This window comes from Mesoplodon mirus (genome assembly GCF_964341445.2).
Source record: "Mesoplodon mirus genome assembly, chromosome: 3".
Lineage (NCBI taxonomy): Eukaryota > Metazoa > Chordata > Mammalia > Artiodactyla > Ziphiidae > Mesoplodon > Mesoplodon mirus.
The window spans coordinates 35,704,199-35,730,313 of record NC_138978.1 but is presented as its reverse complement, the minus strand read 5'-3'; the positions used below and the strand labels follow the sequence as shown (position 1 = coordinate 35,730,313).

Here is a 26,115-nt window from a genome sequence, read left to right as displayed (position 1 = left end):
TAAATACTAAGCAAGTTTGGTATTAATTTTATTCTATTTTCTGTATAACTTTAAGTACATAAAGGTTCATTTCCGCAGGCCTCAGGAAATGGGTAGAAATCACAGGACAATCTCTCTTCCCACCAAAAAAAGTTGCATATTTTGGTAAAGTGTTTGTCCTAGAGGAAAAACTGAAATTTACATTAGCAATGCTGTGCAAGGTTTTTACACAAGACCTAAAACCAGCCTGCAATGGAGATTTTAGTCCTCTGTTCAGGTGCCCAGACAGAAGCCAAAAGCTGTTGAGCACGACAGGGCAAAGGAAGCAATGAAGATGGATGATGGGCACCCAGCATGGAAGGAGAAAGAGAAGCCAGATTCCTGGGAATGGTGTGGTTTTCCTTTTTTTTCTCTCTTTTTAAGTCATCTCTGTAGGAAGGTGCTGGGCAGGGGCCCCAGAGAGAGGAAGGGTCCAAGACTCCTTTAGCTGGCCTGGGTGCAGGGCACCACCACAGCAGCTAACACAGGACAACCTACTATCTCAGGTTCGGGCAGATGCAGGATGGAATGCAGAAGAAAAGGAATGTTTACAGGAAATCATTTTGCTTGGAATGCTAGATGGCCAAGCGTCAGCCTTTGGTCCTGTGCAAACCCTTGCCTCACTTGTCAATAGTGAAAATTAGTTTAAGTTAGAAGAACCAACTAGGATCACACCAGCTTCTGCTACCTTCACGCTCATTGTTAGAAAAAGATTAACTTGTGTGAACACTGTGATCTGTTAGTTCCTGGGGACTGCTTTATCCTTCCCCAAAGACGATTTGTTGGTCAAATAACCCCAAAGGCTGAAAGCTAAAACACACCTGTCCTGATGTGCACTTCCTGAAGAATGGACTGGCTGTATGGTTGAGCTGACACGGAAAAGCTGCACCTTCCTGCAGAAGATCAAAGACCTGCTATCCCACCCCAAATCTTAGCCTGAGGTATATTTCAGTGAAGGCAGGTAGCTGTGCTTCTCAAAGCAGAGAAGCAGTTTAAGAGCAGAAAGGTAGAGGAAATCTAAAAAAGAACCATCTTGATACAGATTTATCCCACGGTGTGAGGGAGAGGGCAAAGAACCCAGTGGCACTTCGCTTATCCAGCAATTTCTGTCACTGTGGTGACCAACTTCCGCCCATTCCATACGGTCTTGAACTGTTCGGGGACTGGGAACTCATTCTGCAAATAAAGAAACAACAGGTTTAAACCCAAGCTAGACAATACCCTGGGGTTAATTAAATCTTAACTTTCTCCCAGTGCTTGCTTGCACTAAACTCTGAGAGCAAGTAGGATGTAATGAGAGAGAAACTGAATCCACCTGAGAAAGCAAGGCTGTGGAACTGGCAGCACACTGGCAGCACCACATCTTCTAGACCACCTCCTCCACCGCTGACAGTGAAGGAGCAGCACAGTGTAGGAATGAGAACAAAGGCTCCAGAGCGAGACAGATGTAGGTTTGAGTCTGCTTCTTCCTGTTCACTGATCAGTGAACTTGCAGACTGTTAAACCTAAGAGGCGTAGATGGGAATGTGTATGGCTGCATGGCACCAGCTCAACAGGGTGCTGTGATTCAATCCCATTCCTTTCTGACTACCCTGAGCATCTGCTCTGCCTAAGGAAGGCAGAAACCACCCTCCTTTGGGGGTCTACTTCGTGGGACTACCTCATGTGTCTGTGTGCCTGAGGTGTGCACTGCTGGGCTGCACCCACTTGGTGCAGAGCGTCCATCAGCTGCGTTGGAAGACTTCTCCTCCAACGCAAGTCTTCAGTCCCTTCTCATTTCAGATCGTACTACTAAAGAGATCAAGGAACTTACGAAGTCATCGCCTTCTGTAGGAATGAGGACATTCATCTCAGAAGATTTGGCACTGACTATCTCACAATCCAGTGAATTCTTGCTCAGGTAAACGTGGCAGCCATCTGTTTTGTTGATGGAAATGGTTGGCACTTTACCCATTACCTGCAGGGGAAACCAAGAGCACTGAGTCCCAGCAGCCAGGAGAACAAGTTAGCTGTGGGAAAAGCTTTCACTGTTTCACGGGATTACATGAAAAACTCACAGGTGTACAACAGATACTGGATACTAGGGGCGGGTGAGAATGGGTACTGGAAAGAGCTCGTGATAAGGGCCAACTCTTTTCCTGCCACATCCAAAGCAGCTCAGCTTACAGACTCTGTAGAGTCAGATTCCCACCACAGCAACATCTGTGGGTCGGCTGTGTCTCTTTCAATTAATTCCTCAGGGACTAAAGGAAGGAGCCAAGATACCAAGTTACCTGAACTTTGACATCCCTACTATTGATTATCTCCACAATGCCCACCACGTCATCGAACACCAGACCAAGTTTCTTACAGTTATCTAGGAGAAGAAAGGGAGCGGGTCAACAGTATAACTTTAAAGGAAAGTACTCGATTTAAAAATGAAGAATTTAAGGATCTCTAGAAATAGGGTAGGGTATGGTTCCAGCCCTCTCAAGCTCTAGGACAGAGCCTGCCTAGGTCAACAATAAGAACTCACCTACTGTAATGGAGTTAATTTTGCCCTTGATTTGCAATGTTGAGTTGACACACTTGAATATGTAAGCCACCTGTTTCAGCTCTGTGTCATCTATCACCAGGTTGGAAACATTCTCCTGATTTTCCTGTTAAAGAGATACCCCTTTTAGGAATCTCATCATTAAGCACATGCCACCCCAAAACTCAGACTATGCCAAACTGTCATTCTTGCAATCTAAGCCAGAACCCTGTACTCATTTGGCTGTGCTCCATTTAACCGCTTTGTCCCCACTCCTTGTTCCCCCAGTCCTGGCATTTTTAACTCACCACTCTCCACTTCTTGCCCTCCAGTTCAAGTAGAGCTGGCTCCTTCTTTGTGACTGGTTTGGGGGAAGGACTGACTCCTGGTTTAGATGCAGAGAATGGTTTGGGGCCACTTCGTACTGGAGGACTCTGAGCCTTCAAGGCAGGGTTCTTGTGAGTCTTCAAGTCATCAGATACATGTTTCAGGGCTGTAAGAACAACAGCTGCCTCATTCCTGTCCTTCATACCAGGGCTTTGGGCTGAGGCAATAACCAACTTCTGCTATCAGAAGTTAAACTGATCCTTAAGAAAAAATTCAAAGCCCAAAACCAGAGCCTTTGAGATGTTCTCTCACACACAGCTTTGGAGAAGCACTTTTATAATTTTTCTTCTACCCCAAGATTAAATTATAAAGTTCCACTAAAAAAAAAAAAAAAGTGGAATGTGTGTGTACAGGGGGATGAGTATGTAAAAAGATCTAGAAAGACACATACTAAGTATCAGTATATACTCACAAAATACGTATGTAGTTTTTAAAGCAACAGAGGAAGAAAAAGTAGTATGTGATAATAAAGAAAATTTGGTAAAAGGAAAAAAAACCTCACAGCTAAGCTATGACCCCCAATCAGTGTTAGCATTTGAAACTCCCCTTCCAATAATTTTTCTATTCAAAGTTGTTTTTTATTTAGATATAAGCATGCACACTGTTAAGAAATTTGGTTTAACCAATTAACACAATAAAAATTTTCTCAAGTTAACCTATAGTTTCTAACAATATCTTTTTTGGGGGCTTCCCTGGTGGCGCAGTGGTTAAGAATCCACCTGCCAATGCTGGGGACATGGTTTCGAGCCCTGGTCCAGGAAGATCCCACATGCCGCGGAGCAACTAAGCCCATGCGCCACAACTACTGAGTCTGCACTCTAGAGCCCGTGAGCCACAACTACTGAGCCCACATGCCACAACTACTGAAGCCCACGCATCTAGAGCCCGTGCTCCGCAACAAGAGAAGCCACCACAATGAGAAGCCTGTGCACCGCAACGAAGAGTAGCCCCCACTCACCCCAACTAGAGAAAGCCTGAGTGCAGCAACGAAGACTCAACACAGCCAAACATAAGTAAATAAATAAATTTAATAAATAAATAAATATATCTTTTTTTTTAAGGAAAAACATTCCATAATCACCCTCAACAGGCTGACACATGCCTTGCTTGTGGACACGGCCCAATCTATATAACCAATACTGGCGTTTCAGCTCCACCACTCCTAAACACTGCATGGTTCACTGCAGAAAAAGATTTAATGGCTGCATAGTATTGCGTCAAGAGGAACATACCACAGTTAACCATATCTCTTACAGTGGGATATACAGGTTGTCACACCATTTTTAGCTGCTATGAATAACAATGTATAAAACTTGTTCTTTCAGTGTTTTTATAGGTAGATTCCTAGGAGAGTGCTGTATAATTTAGACTTCCACCTACTGTGTATAAGGGTGTCTACTTTCTCTACACCAACATCAGGTCATTCTTACGCAAATTTTCCATATGACCAACATACACCCTCTGAGGACGTGAACCACCCCCTCCACGATGACCTCCTGAAGAGACCGCATGGTAACTTGGAAAAAGCTCTGGGGAACACTGCCGGTACCATGTCTTGGCACAACAGGGTAGGTACTCTGTATATGCCCCTTAATATTAAATCACTTTCCTCTGGGGAGAGAGATTCCCCCAACTATAATGATCCATTTTCAATTTCCATTTGAGCCAGCTCTGCTATCCCTTTAGGCAACCTGAAGGAATGTGACACCCCAAATGAATCTCCCATATACAAACCACGGTTCTGGTTTACAGACTGTTAGGTCTCTAGTTAGTAAGTTCTCGCCAAAACAACTTATTCACCAACTCTTCTTGCCAAAGCATTCACTTACCATGTGTGATGTTCTCCCCCTGATTAATCTGTGCAAACAGTGCTGAGCGTGAAGCAGACTCATCTGAGCCTGAACTGGTGGGGGCTGGTGGGGGAGGTGGGCCTGGTGGGGGGGGAGGAGGACCCGATCCAGCAGAAGGTCCCGATGGCAATCCACTCAGTTCTTTTGCCACAGGCCCCTGGAACAGTAAGTGCAGGTAACACAGTCAGCCTCTCTTCCCCTCTGTACCATCTGTACATGCAGGGGCATGTGTCCAAGATACATGGGGTACCCACTGTGGCCCCTGATGCAATGATTAATGCTCCCTACCCACACCCAACTTGGCTTTATTCCTTCTCACCCTTTCCCAAGGATCCAAGTCAACTCCATTTTTCAACCTTCACATTTTTCCATTGGCCTCTACCTAATTCCAGCTCTGAACCTATAGTTCTAAATACTTACTTAGTGTGTCACTGGTACCTCAGACTCACAAAGTCCAAGACTGATTTCACCATCACACCCATGTCTCTATTTCAGTGAGAGATATTATCATCCAAGCTTGACCATTCAATCTTCTTTGAGTCTTCCAACCCCCTCAATCTCATTAAATCAGTTTATTACCCTGGTTACATCTCATTCTTTTTTGTACCAGCCCCTAGCACCATGAGCGCTTCCATAGTCTGAGCATAAGCCCTTACCCCAACCTACATACTAAGACTCTTTTGAGGACAAATAGGATCATTATCACTCTCTTGCTCAAATACCTCTGATAGTTACTTATCACCTATTATAAAGTCTAAAAGTCTCAGCTACCTTCCTTTCCAGCCTTTCCTCCTAAATATGTGACTCTCTCTCCTTATTGAAGCCAGATGACCAATCTCGACACTTACTCTGCATTTACTTTGTTTAAGCTTTGCTGTTTACTAGTATTCCCATTTCTCCCACTTCTATCCTATACCTGAAAAGTCTCAGAGTATACCTCTTCAAAGTACAGTCTCTCCCAGTGAGAATCATTCTTCTCTTCTTCATACTCTGTAGTGTGTACCTTTATTATGGCACTTAGCTTGGTGATTTGTAGTGGGGTTTCGTATCTGTATTTTTAAGCTTCTTGAGGGTTGGCACCGTGTAACTCATTCATCTATCTCTCCTCCAGCCCAATCATTGTCCCTGACCCATGTTTACTGACGCTGAATAGAACTGACTATTCCTTCTCTGACCCTTGCTTTCTTTACTCTTTTTTCCCCTTTCCTTCTCTCCTTTTTCTTTCTACCCTCCACTGAGAAGACTAACATTCCTTCTTAGACCTTGGTGGTGCTCAAGTCTAAGAAACCTGTAGATCCGGTCCTGGAGGGATGAAAGGAGGGAAGGAGCACTCACCGTTTTGCTCCAGGCCAGGCCAGTGGTATGGAACTCCTTAATGTAAGCCTGCAGCTCTGTCCATATACTCAAGTAAGCTTTGACCCAGTCCACATGCTTCTTATCCCTGGGAGAATTAAAGAAGAACTCATCACAGGCAGTCAGGGTACATTACAATAGTGATTCCAGATCCCCCCCTATCTGTGAACTCACATCCTCTGGCCTGTGGCGTTTCTTAGGCTCTGCTCAACGGCAGCTTTTCTATCGTAACTGAGCTTTCCTTCTTTTTTTGAATCTATTCTCTTACCCTAATTAGACCAAAGTCCACATGGATAGGGACTCTAGATTATATCTTTCTATCTCTTAGAGCAGTACTCCTCAAACTTTTTTTAAAAGTAGCAAAACCACTATTTCAAAGTAGACCTTAGGCAGAACCTAATATACAAAACTGATAAGAGCAAACATTCCGTGCACGAAGCCATGGTAGAGAGGTCTCTGGAGCATCACTGTGGATCTCTAGGACTCCAAGAAACTCAACTGCCTTATAGCATAATGCCTTATGTCCAAAATATGCCCTCCTCCTAAGAAATTAAAAATAAAAACTTCCGTTAGGAGGAAATAATCAGTATTAAATTATAGAAACAGCACTGCACTATAGTTCAAGTCTCCTCTCTCTCTTTTTTCAATTTAAAAAAAAAATTAAAAAAAAATTTTTTTGGCTGCGTTTCGGTCTTCATTGCTGCGTGTGGGCTTTCTCTAGTAGCGGCGAGTGCGAGGCTACTCTTCATTGCGGTGCGTGAGCTTCTCATTGCGGTGGCTTCTCTTGTTGCAGAGCGCCAGCTCTAGGCGCGTGGGCTTCAGTAGTTGTGGCACGCGGGCTCAGGAGTTGTGGCTCGTGGGCTCTAGAGTGCAGGCTCAGTAGTTGTGGCACACGGGCTTAGCTGCTCTGCGGCATGTGGGATCTTCCCCGACCAGGGATCAAACCTGTGTCCCCTGCATTGGCAGGTGGATTCTTAACCACTGCACCACCAGGGAAGTCCTCCTCTCTTCTTATACATTATTAGCTGGAAGAGTTTATGAATGTTTAGCATAAAGCCTAATTTCCTCAACTGTAAATTGCAGAGTATACGGTGGAGTATAATGAAAACATTGTGATGCTTAATCCCAGGTTACTGGAAGGATCAAGGAGCGTCCTGGTGTTCTGGGACATTTTTCACCCACATGAAGGCTTATTCCATCACAGATGTTGGTTAACTGATGATGGACGGAAGAAAGGAAAGGTTTGGAGAGTTATGCAGCTAAGTAATAGCTGCCTGCAGTCACTCCAGCTCAAAACCAGCAATGGAGAAGCAAGAACTGGTAGACATGTGTGGTTGGACGTACAATGACTCCCTTTGTGCAATACCTGCAGTGGTCAGGCAGCCTTCATCTCACTTTATCTGACCACGTGAATAGTCAGGGTCATTTTCTAGTAAATCTTACTGAATCTTTTGCAACTGGGCCAGTTAGAAGTTTTCAACAAAGGAACAAAATCTTGACCACACAGGCAAATAAAAGGGCATTAGTCCATTTTACCTCCTAAACCTGGAAGGGTAGGATGAGAAGACTCAGAAGTCCTCTACAGGGCTTCCCTGGTGGCGCAGTGGTTGAGAGTCCACCTGCCGATGCAGGGGACACAGGTTCGTGCCCCGGTCTGGGAAGAACCCACACGCCACGGAGCGGCTGGGCCCGTGAGCCATGGCCGCTGGGCCTGCGCATCCAGAGCCTGTGCTCTGCAACGGGAGAGGCCACAACAGTGAGAGGCCTGCGTACCGAAAAAAAAAAAAAAAAAAAAAAAAAAAGTCCTCTACAAACCCTGGAGAAAAAGCAGAAGAGGAAACAGAAACACTTCCTGCTTGCAAATACAGCTGCTATGAGTCAATATCTATCACACTTTCCAAAAAGCAGCCCTGAGATAAGAGAACCAACACAGCAGCCAAAGGCAGTTTAACTTAACCCAAAGCACTCCTCCAGCAACTAACCAGCTGGGTTTGTCCTTTACCCCTTGAGGACAGGCTGGACTTACACATCTTTGTACTCCTTGAGGACTCGGTTTGTATAAAACATGGCAGCATCATTCATTTCCTTCACATAGGGACCAGGCCTGGGAGCCTAGAAAAAGAGAAGCTGTCAGTGACTTGGGGCCTCTCCAGCCATATCTCCTTGCCTCTGTCCATCTGTCCCTTCCCTCCCATGGAAGCTGTGCCGCTCACCATAGCCACCCAGCCCAGGGCCTGGATACTTTCGCTGACACCTGACAGGTGATTGAACAACTTGCTGCCTCGGTTCTTCTCCCGAAAGGTTATCACTTCTTGGATCTGCTCGGAGATGGGTGCCAACAAATCGGAAAGCTTATTCTAGAAAAGGATGCAAGAAAAGACTGAGGTTAGTGTATTTTTATAGAAGCCTTTATGCTGCTCAACTCTGATCCTCAAGGCAAGGATTCTTCACGAACTACAACAAGCATGCAAATAAACTCTGTATTTATCTTGCAAAGGTTCACATGGCTACAATACTGCTCATCATCTCCCTCACCTTAGACAGTTCTAACTCCCCAGGCTGATTCTGTGGTTCTTCATGATCAGGACCCATACTCCAGCTGAACCACAGAATTCTACCATTTCTGCCACTTGCCTCTTTTCCGTCCCACTAACAGGAGACACTAGTTCATTTCTGGGCTCCTCTCTTTCCATCTATCCGTGTGCTCCTCTGCGTCACGAGGGACAGCACTCCACCAATCACGCTGGCCTCCTACAGCATCTATCGTCAGCATAACCAATTCTGGCACCTTATCACACACCAGCACAATTTACTAATGGACCCATATAAACATGCTTTTCTTTGTAATTGATTCTTCAAAGACAAGGGCTTTGTCTTAGCCCTCTTTTATAATCCGTATAGCCCTCAACACGTTGCTAGCCACATAGCAGCTGCTGAGAAGAGATCTGTTGAATCAAATGCAATTAGAGGGCTTGGCACTTGAGCAGACAGCTTAGCAAAATGGTTGAATCTTGTGTTTCTGTGTTTTCATCCTTCATCCGAAGCTTGGTTTCCTGAACATCTCATTTCTCAGATCTTAGCACGAGAACAGTCTAAAGCAGGAGTCAGCAAACTTGCTGTAAAGAGCCAGACTGTAAATATTTCAGGCTTTGCAGGCCATACGGTCTCCGTTGCTATTTTTCAACTCTGCCGTTGTAGTGCACAAAGCAGCAACAGACAATACTTAAAAGAATAGACATGGCTGTGTTCCAAAAAAAACTTCATTTAAAATAGGTGGCAGGCCAGATTTGGCCTGCAGACTACAGTCTGCCAATCCTCAGTCTAAAGCAAGGGAAAGATAATAATGTCTCAGCTGCCTGATTTGTTGTGGAAAGTGTGGGCTTGGAAAAAAGGTTTAGACAAAATGCTTCAACTATTCGAGACAGATTAAAAATTAGAGTCCAACATATTTAACATTATCTTACGCTATTTTTACGTTATTTAGGCATGCCAAGGGTTCACAGGTTTTAATACAGCATTAGTAGGAAGACTTATTTTATTAGCCTTCTGCCTAGGAAAGCCAAATGCAAAAAGAAGAAATGAAACAAAACTAAAATGTTTGGCTGAGAAAAATCTAAATTTTCTCTAATTTATTTTCATACTTGTGGCAGCATAAAATCTAGAGGTAGGAATAAAGTTAAAGAGAGATGCCTAACCACTGAAGGGCGAGGGGAGAAGCAGTACTTTAGGAGTTTTAGGATCTCCCCAGCAGCCTTCCTAAGCCCACCCATAGTGGAACAAGAGAACCACTCTCTAGGTCCCAAAGGGCACAAGGGACAATATGATGAAATTGGGCTAAGAATGTCTATTGAGAGAAGCAGCAAAGTCCCAGGGATAACTACAGTCCTAAGTAAAATGACAGAAAAAAAGCCATTAGAGCCCAATAAATATATACTCAATGGCACATTCCCATAGTGGCACTTAAAATCTGACTCCCCCTCTGGGATTTTGTGTGAACATACATGAGCCTAGTAGGTCTGTCTTAGCATGTTGTGATAGCTTAGCAGAAAGCTCTCAACCTGTCCTGTGCATCAAACCAACTAGTAATGAACTTACGCCTGCTGGCTGCTGGCATTGAGAGGCTGTAACCAAGAGCGCTCGCTCCAACTTCAGACCCGTGTGGACCATCTCTGCCTGAAAAGGAGAGGAAAGGAGAAGAATCAGCTATCAATGACACTTTACAACTGGAGAGGTCCTGGTAAGAATAACCTGAAACCTCCACTTCCATGTACTCTGGTAGCAACCCAGAGCAACACTTCATGTTGACTTCTTCAAGTACTCCTGATTCTTGGGACTGATGGCAAACTAATATATCATTGTTCCTGCTGGAACTAATCAGGGATATAATCCAGAGTTGGAAATGAAGATAACTGGGGCTAGCTTTCGATGAAGTCAAGTCAACAACTGAACATGCAGGGCGATATGAAGTGCACTGAAAATCCCTCTTACCTCTCATCACCTCCCCTCCCAAATCTGTTCTCAAGAACTAGAGGTAAGAGTTAAAGCAAAAGCCTAAATTTATGCCTCAAATTCTCAAGCTATTTACTCCTTTGTGTTAAAGCTATTTTTCAAATGTTGGACCATGACCTATCACAGATAATTAAATCAACTTTGTGACCCCATAACCTGCACTTTATTAAGTGAAGGAGAACAGAACAATGAGTGCAATACGTCAACTGGAAATTATTTCAAAAAAAAAAAAAAGTGCAACAGAAGTAGCATAATGTGAAACTTTTATCTTAGCTACAAACAGGCATTTCTTTCTTTCTTTTTCTTTCTTCTTTTGGCTGCGCCGTGCAGCATGCGGGATCTTAGTTCCCCAACCAGGGATCGAACTCATGCCCCCTGCAGTGGAAGTGCAGAGTCTTAACCACTGGACCACCAGGGAAGTCCCACAAATATGTATTTCTTACTGAAGGTCATGACCAAGAGTTTAAGAAACATGAGGCTATAAGTACTACAAATACAAAAACTGAAATTGAAGTCATATATTTTTTCTGGATTTGTATTTTTAAAATATAAAAGTAAAAAAATATATATATAAAAGTGATACGTTTTAAAACCTTTTCAAATGTGACCTACTGTATAAAGTAAAAATGCAAGCCCCACACTCCTATCTAAGTCCCAGTCCCACTCTCTAGAGTTAACACCATTGCCCAACAGATGGTATATAAGAGGCTCCAAATAGCTCTTCCAAAGATCAAGCAACCAGTTTTGCTGACGGGTCAGGAAGATCCTAAACATGGTTCTTGCTGACAAAGGATCACTTAGAAGACTAGCAGGAGGATTCTGGGTCTCAGAGAGAGAGACAGAGTAGGGGCAGGGGTGACAACGTGGGTAGCAGCACATGAAGGGAGGTTGGTGGAGAGGCACCTGTCATTGCCTACTTCACATTCTTACTGTGGGCTAAGTGTGAAAATAACTCACATTAGCATATCTTTAGCATAAGTACCATGCTTAGTTTTATAAATGCTAAGTCATGATGATGACTCCTTTGAATAAGCCACCCCAGGCTTGGTTATATAACACACTGGGATCAGACTGGTAGCATGTTCTCACTACAAAGATGAACCAAGCCATATTTTATGCACCAAGCAAACGATCTGTATAAAAGAAGCCCACGCGGAATATGTGATAAAAGCAGGGAGCCTGGAAAAACCTGAGGAAATGTTCCAGTGCGTGGACTGAGTTCCTCAGTGCAGGTAGAAGAGAAGGAGCCAGGAGCCTCTCAAGGGGCTCTTCAACCAAGAATGAGTAGGATCTGAAGAAAGCCACCAGTCCTTAAAAGAGGGGAAAAAAGGGCCAAACCTCCTTACATGCTTCTGCACATCTCCCCCAATCTCTTTACTGATCTTGAGGTACTCTGCCACAGGACCGGCCAAGAGTGAGTCAAATGCTTGCACATATGGAGTCGTTCCTGCTGAAGACAGACACACCACGAAGAACTGGTCACACATCAGAAAGAGGATTTGTTAAAGGCACTTCCATATGAAAGCAGAGTGGCAAGGTAACACAGTAAACAGAAGGCTGGAGCATGAGTCAGGAGCCTGTGTTCTAGCTCCAGAACCACCATTAACGTCTTGTGCGACCCTGGCTAAGTCCCCTTTTCTTGCTGAGCTTAATTTTCTTTACCAATAGAATGAAAATAAACAAAATGATCCCCCTCAAGGTTCTTTTTAGCTCTAACATTCTGATTCAGTTGGGCATGTGCAAAATGGCCAATTTGCCAATCGTCTGGAGAGAGGAAATTTAATATCACTTGTCATTTGACTTATACTAGAGTCATTTTGCCAAAGAAAGAACAGGAAATATCACACAAGCAGGAAGTTCTCGTGTTAAAATAACTTAACCACAGGCCTCCCTGCACAAGTCACTTCCTCCCTTATCTGTTCACAGCAATAACGAATTATAGGCAATGAACTTTCTAGATTAAATGTTTTAGGGAGTTAGCTCCAAAGGAATGTACTGTGACAGAAGAATTTCCGGCCAGGACACCAAGTATTCACCACTCAAGGTATTCTGCTGGCTTGTATGCTGCTTACCTTTTGCAGCACTGTCTGCATACCCACAGTGCATGTCAGAGGCCTGGGAGACTGCCTCCAGGCGGCCCACCGCTCTCTCCAACCTTTCTACCAGATTTTGCATGTCAGCCATAATGTAGCACCTGCTGAAACAGATCAAATGTCATTTGTTGTTTTAATATTACATAGAACCTAGGGAGAAAAGAAAAAAGAATGTCCTGGGAGTGAAGAGGATGCCAATTCTGAGGAACAGAATCATTTTACAGTAAAATAAGATGGAAGATAGTCTAGCATATTTGCAAAATCATAGAGACTTCATTAAGCAAAAGAACTAGCCAGGAAAGTGTTAACTGAAAGCAAATGCTTACTCATTCAAATACTTACTGAATATTTACTATGATATCACCAAATAAATATTTGTGTAAGAATTTAGAATTTACAAAGTACAGTCTCATATATTATCTCAGTTTAAGCCTCTCAACAACTATTTAGGAATGGAAAGATAATTACTATACTCTCAGAGATAGGAAACAATTTCAGTGAAGTTAAATGACTTGCCTATAGTCTCACAGTTAGCTGGCAGGGAAGCCAGTCCTCAAATTCAAGCCTTCTGGCTCTAAGTTCTGTGTTTTTTCCTACAACATCCTGCTGTCTACATATGGAATGCCCAAAACCAAGATGAATAGGGTATTTATCCTGCCCCCAATAACTTACAGTCTAATAGAGGAGACTTTACATGTGCACTAACAACTGTAAAACAAATAGAAAAAAAAATTAAGGTGACATAAGTTGCGGAGAGAATAACACAGGATTTCAGAGAGGGGAAGAATATATCAGCAGAAGGATCAGATAAGGCTATTATGGCAAAGCTTCCAATTGAGCCGGGCTTCAAATGAGGGTGGGTAGGATCTGGATATGCAGCAGGGAAGGAGAACAGACACACCCAGAGAGCTTGTTACAGATCTTTCACAAGTACCAACTTATCTGAACTAGCCTCATTCAATGTCTAATATCCTAAAGAAAGTAAGCTCCAAAAGAGAAGGGACCTTCTCTGGTTTGTTTCCTAAACAAGTTTATCCTCTACCATCTAGACCACTACCTGGCAGGTAGAAGGTGTTCAATAAATATTTTAGAAGTTAATGAACCTGAAGTATAGTATCCCAGAACTCCAGAGAGACAAGGGTTCTGAAAGTTACCCACAAATATACATAAATGAGTGTTAATGTTATCAATATACATCGACATAAAGTGCTTTAGACTATAGGTGATCTCATAAAAATCAGTCAGTGTAATCACAATCAAAGACTTGACTTGGAGAGATTCCATTTCAAAGCATTAATTTATTCAGGCAACTGAAGCCGAATGAACTCAACTCCCTTGAAGCCACCTAAAATGACCATAGCAATTATAATTCCCTCAAAGACAGCTACATGACAGAATATCTCATTTAACACACATTGTCTTCCCTGTGGAAGAGAGAAGCAACTCAAAAGATAAACTAAGGAAGGCAATATCATCCCTGTCCATTCTTTTCCATGTACAGGCTCTGATCTCTCAGAGCCCAGTGATTTGCCAGAGAATGTTGTTTAAAGAAGAATCAAGGAAAAAACAATAAGAATGCGAACCAAATAAACCTTTCCATTCGCCGGCCTGAAGAGGTAGCAGGAGCCTCCAAATCTGTACTCTACTCAAAATGGAACAGACTATGGAGCAGACTAGAAGCATCCAATATATTCTCCCTTATGTTATGGCACAATCGCCCAAATATCCAAACTGCTGCCCTGTTCATTCTGGGTACTATCCAGGGACAGACACATATAATCCACCACACTCTGTAAATCCCAGGGGAAAAGGCAGTGACTGCAATAAACTCCCAAGCTACCTTGCATTAATAAATATCACCCATTCTGTTATAAAACATGTTCCTTTGGACATAATGGATGCTATAAGTTCCGGCCAGTGTGAACATGGTAACACAGTACAAGCATCTCTGACCTATCTGAAAAGCTTAATAATACAGCTTCATGGATTTTGGTTCCTTCTTTTCCATCTTTTACTTGTACTTTAAGCTTTCAATGCTAAACAAGCTTTGGTTCTGCTGTTTAACTTAAGCAGAATGAGAAAAGACAAAACAGCTATCATTATAGCTAATCTCATTCCACCACTAATCAAATATAGGAGAACAGTTCCTAGTTTTTTGTTTTTGGTGGGGGTGGAGTGAAATTTGAGATGTTATGGGAAAGAATGTCTAGAATTGAAGGACCAAAAGACACACCTTGTCTTATTCTTTATGTACGCATATTCGTTCTTTAGGTGGTCACGTCCACTCCAAAGCCGTCAACTACCATTATCGCGTTACTATCCAGTCCACTTGCTGAGTGATACCACCACAACCACCTATAGACTAACAACTCCCAGAGCAGTGTATCCAGCTCAGGCCATCCTTCTGGGATTCAGAATTTTAGATCCAGCTTCCACCTAGACATCTCTACCTGGATGTCCCAAAGGACATGTGAAATGTCCAAAACAGAACTCATCATTTTCCCTAGCACTGCTCCCACAGACTCACGGTCTCAGTAATCCAGCACTACCATCAATCAAGATAGTAACCTGGGCTCCCCTGGTGGCGCAGTGGTTGACAGTCCGCCTGCCGATGCAGGGGACACGGGTTCGTGCCCTGGTCCGGGAAGATCCCACATGCCGCGGAGCGGCTGGGCCCGTGAGCCATGGTCGCTGAGCCTGCGCGTCCGGAGCCTGTGCTCCACAATGGGAGAGGCCACAGCAGTGAGAGGCCCGCGTACCGCAAAAAAAAAAAAAAAAAAAAGATAGTAACCTGGAAACTGTTAAGCAGTACAGTATAGTGGTTAAGAGTGTTGTTCTTTAGAGAAGTCAGAGAGACTGGGAGTTTGAATAGTGGTACTCACTGGCTCTGTGTCTGAGTGTTACCAAACTTTCTCAACCTCAGCTTCCTTATTTGTAAAACAGGGACAACAACAATATAAAATCCAAAGGGCTGTAGTGAGAATAAATGAGGAAATACACGTGGAAGTGACTGGCTTGCTCAGTCCTGAAAAATGGTTAGGATTCCATAAACATTAACTAAATGATCTCCTTACTAATCTCATCAGTCATCAAAATCCATAGGCTCTATCTTGCATATCATAAATAGATGCCCCTTGTCTTCATCCTGATAAAAATTCAGTCATCATGACTTTGCCTAGATTACTGCAATAACCTCTTCACTAGTCTCCTCTAATTCCAGTTACAAACCCTCTTTATCCATTCTCCTTATTACCGCAGTGATTCAGAGTAAAGTCCAAGCAAGGGTTTCCATAATCTGGCCCTGCTTTATTTCCTACCACCCTGCCAGTTTTATCTCCTGCCACACCTTTCCTCAACATTCTACAGCAACCCAGAACTACCTGCATTTTCCAGAAAGAGTTATGCTTTCTCTCACTTTTGAGCCTTTACAGTGCTATCCACTCTGCTTGTTTGCTTTCCCTTCCCAACCTGTTCCTTTTCTCATAACTCCTACTGCCTTTTTCAGATTCACCTAAGGTGTCACCTCCTCTAGGAAGCTTTTCCAGTTTGGTATGTTTTCCCTTCTCAATCTGCGCCCTTTCTAGAATTCCTACTGTCCATTCAGTCTCAGCCAAGGTATCACCTCCCCAAGAAGCATTTCCAATATGTGCTCCCACATATCATTGTGTACTTATCTCTACCACACTTTAACACACTGGTTTAAAATCATTTAATAGTCAACAGGCAATCAGTCACCCTACAGAAGAGACCATGTCTTGCCTTTGTAATTCCAGTACTATAAACATGGTAGGCACTATAAATACAATAGGTTAATAAAGGTCCTTGGGAAAAATAAATACATAAGTGTCTTTACCCCCTCTCCCCTCAACGCAAGTCTGGTTATTTCCTCTCTGTGTCAAATCTGGGGAGAAGTGTGTGTGTGTGGGGGTGTTTCCCATTCTTTAAAAAAACATTTTTTTTTTGCCTGTTTGTAGGCTCTAACAAACATCCCCATCTTTCAAATAAACGCTGCCTTCTTGGGCAGAAATTAAATTGATATCGAGATCTTCAAACCAAGTGCCATAAGGCAGATAACCTTGTTTATTAGATGATATAATACTAATTAAAAACAGAACTCCCTTAGAGTTGTAGGTGCTTTATATCATCAAACTGCTGCTTCTTTTGAGACTTAAAATAATTCTATGACATATGTTATAAAGATACTGATCCCCATCTTTAGAATGAAGAAACTGACAGAAGTTAAAAAGCTTGCTAGGTATCAAACAACCGGTGGGGAGAGAACCTAGCCTTGAGCACAAATTTTCTAAGGCTCTTTTAAGCAATTAAGTGACTAACGGGTTCATCACAGCATCCAGCCCCAGCTGTCTGCTGAGCACGGCACTGTGGGTTCAAGGTCTCTTTATGGTGTCTTTAGGCACATTATTAGCAGCTTTCAATTCCTCTGCTCTCAATTTCCTCTATGGAGACCAGTATTTTTTCACATTCAGTACAGACGACACATGTTTGGAAAGCAAATATTTAAAATAAGGTTTTTCCCAAGAATACAGAATTGCCAGAGCAGAAAACTATAGCTCTGCCTAACCTTGCTCCCTGCCATTTCTGAATGACAGTAGCCAAGAACTATACGTAAGCCTCCGTAATGAAGGTACAGATTCCCAACTATTTAAGCATTCATCATAAAAGCTTCAGGAGAGGCAGTCCTAATTACCCAAGTCTAAATAAAACTTGGATTCAGGAGACCAAGGTTTAAGTCCCAATTCTGCCACGTATTAACTGTGTAAGTTTAGGATAGTCATTTAATGGACCCTCACCTAGCACACAGAGATGTAAGGATCAAAGGAGTTGGTTTTATAGATTAGGTACTTTGGGAGCCTTAAAATGCAGTTAAATGTAAAATGTTATTGCTGCATACCATGGACTAGAATACAGGCTCCAGAAACATGGCAATTTATCCATTCTCCCCACCCCTGCTGCCCCAACCCCCAAAATCTGCAGCACCTAGAACCTGGCACACAGAAGACACGCATAACATGAAAGTCCTTAGCATTGTGACAGCTACTGAAGAAACAGAAGACCCGCGGTCTCTGCCCTCTAGAAGCTTTCATTCTTATTGGGAAGGGCAACGCAAATGAAATACCAATGGACTAAATACTGAAGACTATATTTTTTTAAAGTTCTGTTAGAGATTAACTAATTTCATTTGGATTGGGAAAAGTTAAAGTTACCAGCTAATACAGTGGAGCTTTTTCTTTGCAGAATGTTGTATGGTCCTGAATTATATAGTATAAATGACTACATGCTTGGAGAAGAAATCAATGAGGACTAAAGGTAGTCTCAAGAGGTTTCAGGAGGGAAGTGGGGCATTTTGACAGAAAAAGTAAAAGAAAAAAGGGAAGACATTCCAGAGCAATCAAAAGCAAAGAGAGACGAAGAAGGCTATGTACAGAAAGTGTGAGAAGGTTAGCCCACATAGTCTCATGGGAAATAAGCAAGCTGGGCTAGGTTATGGAGGGCCCTGAAACCTGGGCAGTATTTGAATTTGATGTTGTGATAAATGTGAAGCCATTCAAGGGTTCTGAGAGAAGGAATAATATGATGAAAGCAAAATTTTTACAAGTACTGTCTGATAGAATGGGTTTTAGGGGAAAAAAAGGGAAGATATTAGGGTCTAGGTTAGGTTGAAAGCTGTTCAACTAGCTGCAAAATAAAAAAAGTGGTACTGTAAAAAATACTTTTGGTATTGCAAAGGAAAAAAATAATCACTTTTAGGCCGCTAAGTGACCAGCACCTAAATTAACAGTAAAATAGTTTTTCTACCCTGAGGGAGTCTAGCAGGAGCAACAAAGCTACCTTCCACTGAATCACTGGCTCTTAGGATCAGGAGGGAATCTAGAAAGCACCATCTGATGACAGAACAGACCTTTCAACATTCTCAGCAATTAGTCAGGTAGCCTCTATTCAAACACCTTCAGTGTGGAGAACCCAATACTTCTGGAGGCAGCCCATTCCATTCACACAGCTCACAGTACTTAAAAGTTCTTCCTTATATGGAGGCAAAACCAGTCTCCCTGCAACTTCCACCCACTGATCTTGGTTCTGCCCTTGGAGGTCACACAAAACAACTGAGCATTAAACACAGAACAAGTATTAACTGTGTGGTACTGACTACTGAGTTACAGTAGCATTCAGAGAAGGGAGTCAAAGATGACTCCAGAGTTGCAAATCCAGGGAAGTAAGAGAATGATGACACTATAGGAAAAAACAGGTTTCTGGCACATTCTAGCTAAGGCAAAAAGATGAGGTCAGTTTTGGATACACAGTTTGAACAGAAGATGAAGCTTCCAAGTGGGAATGTCCAGTAAATAGTTAGAAGTGAGCTTGGGGAAGAATCAAGGCTAGAGATCAATGTTTACAAAGTCATCAGCAAGGAAAGGTCATAAAGTCATGAGACTGCATAGGCTTTTGGAGGGATATCATGCAGAGCGAAAAGAAACCAGGAGCTTGATTCTCCAGCAATTTCTTTTGTGGTCTGAAACCAAGCAAAATCAGAAATGGTCAGTGATTCCTGCCAAAGCTGCTTCATATTCTCATCATTCTAACAATTCAAGCAACCCAATTCCTTCTGCCTGTCATTCAGAAGTAAATGGAACCAGGTTACTCCTGCAGTTCTTGCCTCTTCTCACCAGGCAATTAAGGCAGTGGAATGAATTTCTACTCATAAGAAGTTGCTATGCTTAAAATGTTTTCTACTTTGTCAGGTAGTTGTTCCTCTAAGTCATACCCTTAAGTAAAATCGAAAAGAAAGCAACTACACAAGTCACCCTGTATGCTATGGTAGCCCAACTGATCTGCTTCAAAATGCTTGTTGGCCTTTGCTTTGTAATTCTGTTCCCTAGATGTTATCCTAAGAAAATAATACTAACGGGAAAACTGATAGGCATGAAGATGTTCAATGCTGTGTTAGCTTAGACTTCTAATTACAGGGGAAGAGCTAAATGCACTGTGGAAAAAGACCTGAAAAAGAACACAGTATTTGTCACATTCGAGTGATGGAGTTTTAGACAATTTCCCCGTTTTCCAAAATTTGTTAACATAGTAATATAATTTCTTTATAATAGAAGACAACAAAACAAAACAGCTCCACTTGGATATCTCTCCTAAGCTACCACTGAACTATAAGGCATTAGTTAGTTCTATTCCTAACAATACAGAACTTCTCATCACTAGACTCTAACATGTTACAAAGCAAAACCTACACATGCTAATAGGATACTTACAAGTTGGCTGAGTTAACCCAGAAACCAAAGAACAGACACCACTTTGCCCCAGTAAGATGCCATCTAAATCTAACCCAAATCAGGAGCCACTGTTCTTCCCCAAGCATTTGGTTTCTCTGATGAAACCAATGACATTTAGTGTCTGAGTCACTGCCACCTGAGGTTTAGATTAAAACACAAAGAAAGGCCTGTCTCCTGCGGAGGGAAAGAATTCTACCCAGTATCAGCACTTGTCTCCTGACCATTAAACATGGTCCTCTGTCTAAAATTCCAGGAGTGAGTAAAGCTAGTAATAGTGTACAAGCTGAAGTCAGACTTGAGAACTAGCTGTTTCAATGCTCTGGGGCAAATAGATAACCTTGTGTGGTCAAGGGTTCCCCTCTCTCTCACATTCAAGGAATATTACGAAGACTAACACCATAAAAGCATTCAGCAGGCATCTTTTATATTGTATACGGAAAAACTACATTGGTTGATTTCAACTGGTAGTTGCTGTAAACAGAACAGCATTTCCCATTCTCATGCATAAAGATAGGTTCAAGGATGCCATTTGTCCCTAGCCATGATTCAGCTACAGCTAGAGATCCGAAAAGATCTGCAACTGTAAGTCTATAATTAACTTACGTGTAGGAATTTTAATGACCTCTGGAGGGGAAAAAAAAAAAGCAAGCTCACTTCTTCCATTAAACATTTCAACTATAACTACTTTCCAGTAGAATAGAAAAATTTGATACAACAGGTCTGGTAATACAAGGCAAACAAAGCTGCACTGTAGCTGAGGAGTATTTTTAGAGTTGATGGTTTTTATTAGGTTTACGTGATGGTATATCAAGAACAAATAGTTTCATGGTGAATGCTAGAGCCGCATTAATTTAAGGATGAAGAAACTACAGTCGACCCTTGAACAACACGGGGGTACGGGCGGGCACTGGCCCTCAGTGCAGTGGGAAATCCTCCAATAACTTTACAGCCAGCCCGCCATATCTGCCCGTACAAGTGGACCTGCGCAGTTCAAATCCATGTTGTTCAAGGGTCAACTGTATAACAATTTTATCAGTCAAAATAAATCTTGAGTAACAACATCATAAACTACATCCAATGTAAAATAAATAATCCCTATCCACTAAACCAAGCTGTCTAAACGCAGGCAAAGAAAACAGGAATTTATATAGCCCCAGTATAGGGGAAATATAAATCTGCTGACTTGCACTGTCAACTAACACCAACCTCATTTCTAGTGAGTGCCTAAACAATGGCCTTTCTCTATTAAGATCACATCCTCTGAGGGAAAAACACACAAAAAGGCAAGTTCTTCAAGGCCCACCCAGAAATTCCTCGAATGAACAAAAATTCTTGATGCCTCAGTGAAACCCATGATTTATTCCTTGCAAGGTACCCAGCGTTTATCATGTGCCACACACTGTGCTAACCACGGCCATGGAGCCTGCCCTCAGAGGACTGAGTTGGAGATGAGACACCGCACAATCAGAGCTATGATACTTTCTCATGCATTGTTCTCAATCAGGGGCAATTTTGTCCTCCAGGAGACATTTGGCAATGTCTGAAGACATTTTTGGTTGTCACAGTTGAGGGAGTGCCACTGGCATCTAATGGGTAGAGGCCAGGGGTACTGCTGAAATCCTACAATGCACAGGACAACCCCACAAAATGAAGAATCACATGGCCCAAAATGTCAAGTTATGCTGAGGTTGAGAAACCCTATTCTAATGTAATAATGAGCAAAAGGTAAGTGCAAGAGGTACAGATAAAATGCTAATGTAATAGTTTAGGACTTTCTAAATCAGAATGTCACTCTGTGCCACCCAATGAAAACTAAGATGAGGGTCTGACTATGGAGAACTCTGTAAATTGGACAATAGAGCTTAGACTTGATTATTTGGGAAAATGAAGCCAGTGAAGGGTTAACAAGATGAAAATGGTTCTTTTCAAAAGAGTAGTCTGGGCTTCCCTGGTGGCGCAGTGGTTGAGAGTCCGCCTGCTGATGCAGGGGACACGGGTTCGTGCCCCGGTCCGGGAAGATCCCACATGCCGCGGAGCGGCTAGACCCGTGAGCCATGGCCGCTGAGCCCGCATGTCCGGAGCCTGTGCTCTGCAACGGGAGAGGCCACAACAGTGAGAGGCCCGCGTACCACAAAAAAAAAAAAAAAAAAAAAAAAAAAAAGAGTAGTCTGGGCTTCCCTGGTGGCGCAGTGGTTGAGACCCCGCCTGCCGATGCAGGGGACACAGGTTCGTGCCCTGGTCTGGGAAGATCCCACATGCCGCGGAGTGGCTAGGCCCGTGAGCCATGGCTGCTGAGCGTGCGCGTCCAGAGCCTGTGCTCCGCAATGGGAGAAGCCACAACAGTGAGAGGCCCGCGTACCGCAGAAAAAAAATAAAATAAAATAAAAAACGTAAGTAAGTACGTGTAAGTAAGTAAGTAAGTGTAAGTAAGTAAGTAAGTGTAAGTAAGTAAGTGTAAGTAAGTAAGTGTGTAAGTAAGTAAGTGTAAGTAAGTAAGTAAGTAAGTGTAAGTAAGTAAGTAAGTGTAAGTAAGTAAGTAAGTAAGTAGTCTGGGGCTTCCCTGGTGGCGCAGTGCTTGAGAGTCCACCTGCCGATGCAGGGGACACAGGTTCGTGCCCCGGTCCGGGAAGATCCCACATGCTGCGGAGAGGCTGGGCCCGTGAGCCATGGCCGCTGAGCCTGCGCGTCCGGAGCCTCTGCTCTGCCAACGGGAGAGGCCACAACAGTGAGAGGCCCGCGTACCGCAAAAAAAAAAAAAAAAAAAGAGTAGTCTGGTTATGGTAGAGAAGCTGAAGTATAGATACGAAAGCCAGTTTAGTAGAAAGTAAAGAAAGAAACTGATGAGGACAAGTCAAAGGAATAATCACTAGGACTGGCTAAGATATAGCTTGAGGATACTCAGATTTCAAATCTCAGGATTAAATTTCAAACCAGAGGGTTCAACTTTCAATGACACTGCATTTGCTTGTTTAAGTAAAATGAACCTCTGACTCACCATACTTCACAGAAAACTGAAAGGAGGAAGTCACTTTTTAAAGGCTCAGTCCCTAGTTAAAAAAATAACTGCAACTAAACAAAGGTATATATAAGCAAGAAAAGGGGTGAAAAAAAAGTTCATCCTTCAGGTTGGAAACAAAACATTTTACAAACTAAACAGCTAACCTCCTCAAGGCAAAAATACACTCACTGAATCTTAACAATACCACCACTTTTGGTTTGCATGACAGGCTGTACTTGACAAAGTACTTTCACAGTTACCATTATATTTAAACTCCTCTGAAACATAAATTATGTCCATCTGATTGATGAAGTATTTCTGGGAAAGAAAAGGGGGGGAAATTCCAACAGAAATTTCTTTATACTGGACAGCAGCAAGTCAAACAATTAGCAAAATACCAACCACAGAATAAATCCAAACGCATTCATACAAGGCATCAAAAGCCCTTCACAACCTGGCAGCACCTACCTTTTTTTCTGGTCTTATCTTCTCCTACAAACCCCAGGCTCCAGTACTTCCCTGAACAATATAAACCCTCTCCTGCCTCCACACCTTTCTCTTGCTCTTTCTTCTAGTTGAGATATTTTATTAGACATCTTTGCTTAGATGTGCTGCAAACACCTCAAACTAAATATATCCAAAATTCATTTTCTTTCCATGTCACCTCTCCAACTTGACCCTCCTCTCACAGTACCTATATTGGTGAATGGTGCTACGCAGTTCCCTAAACCAGAAAACCAGACAATCATCCGAGGCTACTGCTAGTTTTTCATTTCCATAAACAATCAGCCTTCAACTCTATGGATTCCATCTTTTTAATATTGCTCAAATTTGATCCCTCCTCTCCTTCCCATTCTCATTGTCTTCATGGTTCAAGCCATGTTCAAGCTTCCGAACACTGGTCTACTTCCCCATTATGTTCCTTCCCCCTTGACAGGCTGAACTAAAACATCAATCTGACCACATTATTTTCCTACATAAGAGCCTGCAAAGCCTCCCCACAGCTTTCAGGGTAAGCTCCAAATTCCTTAGCATGGTTTACAAGGGCCTTCATATGTGATCCACCCCCACCCACTTCCTCCACTTCTCTGAGCATTACTGGAATTCCAGTCATGGTCTTTCACATGTCCAGATTCCATGTCCTTGCACTGGACCCTTTGGCTGGAAATCCCTTTTCCAGATTCACCATACGGCTAAACAAATCCTGCAAGACTTAGCCTCCCACTTCCTCCCCAAAGCCTGGAAAGCTGGCTCAGGTATTCCTCCTCTCAAGAGCCCTGTGCTCACACACTATGACAGTGTAAGCCACCCCTGATTTACTTGTCTGCCTCCTCCTCCACTCCATGAGAACTACCGTATTCTTAGTCACCAGGGCTAGGTGCCTCATTTAATATGTGCCTCACACATATCAAGGGCTCAATAAATGGCTGGTGAATGATTAATGTGCTGGGCTGCCCCGGCTTTCACTTGAACAGGGATCCCTATAAAGAGCTTCAACTGACAGTTCTGATACTAACTTCTGCTCTCTTCAATGAGCTCTTCATGCTTCGAAACTCATCTTAAACCCTGCTTCTGCAGAATGGATTTTCCTGAGCCCCTCATTACATACTGCCAAAGCACCCTGTTCTTCTTTCCTAACACTCATCACATTTATAATTACTTGTTAAATTCCCTGCAAACACCGTCAGCTCCATGAAGGCAGGGTCTACCTTGTTTTGTTTCTGCCTTCCCTGGATGTGGCAGAGTGCCTAACAAAGAATAAACACAATTTGTTACACTGAATTTAATCCTGTGAGGTGAGCAGAGATCTCCACTTAAAAGATGACAAAAATGAGGCTCAAACAAGTTACACAAAGCGCCTATGGCTACCGATGCTTGGCAGTGGGACCAGACCAAAACTGAGCCAACTGGTTTCACGTCCAGAAGTATGCAACACCTTCAACAAAGTTAACTTGGCTTTTCAGGATCAGAGCTATAGACTAGGAGAAAGGGGAGGCTCTCTGATTGCAAACACAAAAACCCGATCCTCTCTTTTTAAAAAAACTGCCCAGGTGTGCCAAACAGGCTGCATTTATAAAGTTCCACGCAGCGAGTAGCCTTTAACCTGCAACTGCCCGAGAGACGATACCTACTGGAAGACCACCCGAAGGTAGAGAGAGGTTCCTAGGAAATGAACGGGGGAAGGATCTGGGGCTGGTAATCTAAGGAGCTGAGGTCTAGATTCCGACTGTTTCCGTCGCTCGCTGTAAGATCTTGGACCAGCCTCCTCTCTCCGGGGATCAATTTACCCATCCAAGCAATGGGGGCGAGACCAGGGATAGAGAAGATTCTAAGGTCTCGGAGGTTCCTTTCAGTCAGAGCACCTTAGGAATCAGGCCTCCGCTGAGGCTGATGGCCAGAATCGCGAAGTCCAGCAGAAGGGGCCTCCCCAGGAGAGCCTGGCTCAGTTGGTCACCGAGGCCCCACCTCAAGAGACCGCGCCCAGGATCCCGGGTCGGCCTGAGGGCCCCGGCGCCGGCCGCCTCAGGGGGGCTCACCGCATGCGCCTAGGCCAGAAGGGTCATTAACAACGCCAGGGGCCAGTGGGCCGCGGAGGGGACCATAGTCTCTACCCCGCCGCGCACACTCACCTCAGAGATCTGCCTCACCTCGGGACTGTGATCAGCCGCTCTCCACTTCCGGCAAGAACCGCCCAGCAATCTTCGCGCGACCCACTTCCGTGCCCTCACTGGGCGCGGCACCCCCACCGGAAATGAACCGCCGGCCGAAACGCCGGCCCAGAGGAGGGACCGGGGAGGAAGTCTGGCAACTCCGCTCTTGACTCCGCCCCCTATTCGCCAAGCCGGGGAGAGAGAATCCCTACTAGCCTGGGAAAAGAGTCCCGCCCCCAAGGCGGGAGCGACGGGGAGCGTGCCTAAGGCTAGCCACGCCCTTCTATCAGCTGCAGCTGCCGGAATGGCCCGGACCAATGAAGGGCCGAAATTACTGGCTAAGCTTCACCCCCGAAGAAGGAGGACAGATGAGTGGTTAATTCTCCTGTCAGTTTGGCCTCTTTGGCAAAGGCCGGTTCCTTTTCACAGTAGTCAAGAAGGGGGTT

General features: G+C 43.6%; 1 protein-coding gene across 6 annotated transcripts; it reads right to left on the bottom strand.

Moving 5' to 3' along the window:
• Window positions 1-11: 11 nt before the first annotated feature.
• CAP1 (cyclase associated actin cytoskeleton regulatory protein 1) lies at window positions 12-25,757 on the bottom strand. Of its 6 annotated transcripts, none has more exons than XM_082615318.1 (13): window positions 25,667-25,757; window positions 12,702-12,823; window positions 11,976-12,079; window positions 10,216-10,293; window positions 8,334-8,477; window positions 8,147-8,232; window positions 6,103-6,208; window positions 4,747-4,924; window positions 2,839-3,023; window positions 2,534-2,657; window positions 2,292-2,374; window positions 1,832-1,975; window positions 12-1,194 (listed from the first exon to the last, which is right to left on the bottom strand). In XM_082615318.1, the coding sequence occupies exons 2-13, from the start codon at window positions 12,811-12,813 to the stop codon at window positions 1,111-1,113; spliced, it is 1,428 nt and encodes a 475-aa protein (XP_082471444.1). In that variant the 5' UTR covers window positions 12,814-12,823; window positions 25,667-25,757; the 3' UTR covers window positions 12-1,110. The 6 variants fall into 6 exon arrangements, with proteins under 6 accessions (XP_082471444.1, XP_082471443.1, XP_082471447.1 ...); XM_082615317.1 differs by having other exon boundaries at window positions 12,702-12,826; window positions 25,649-25,755; XM_082615321.1 differs by having other exon boundaries at window positions 11,976-12,076; window positions 12,702-12,826; window positions 25,649-25,755.
• Window positions 25,758-26,115: the final 358 nt, after the last annotated feature.

Excerpts from the sequence above, each read along its gene's own strand:
- CAP1 (XM_082615318.1), bottom strand. The coding sequence starts at position 12,813 with ATGGCTGACATGCAAAATCTGGTAGAAAGGTTGGAGAGAGCGGTGGGC. Across the intron at positions 10,294-11,975 it reads GGGGAGATGTGCAGAAGCAT|GCAGAGATGGTCCACACGGG; the intron begins GTAAGGAGGTTT and ends TCTCCTTTTCAG. Across the intron at positions 8,233-8,333 it reads CCCTGGGCTGGGTGGCTATG|GCTCCCAGGCCTGGTCCCTA; the intron begins GTGAGCGGCACA and ends CTCTTTTTCTAG.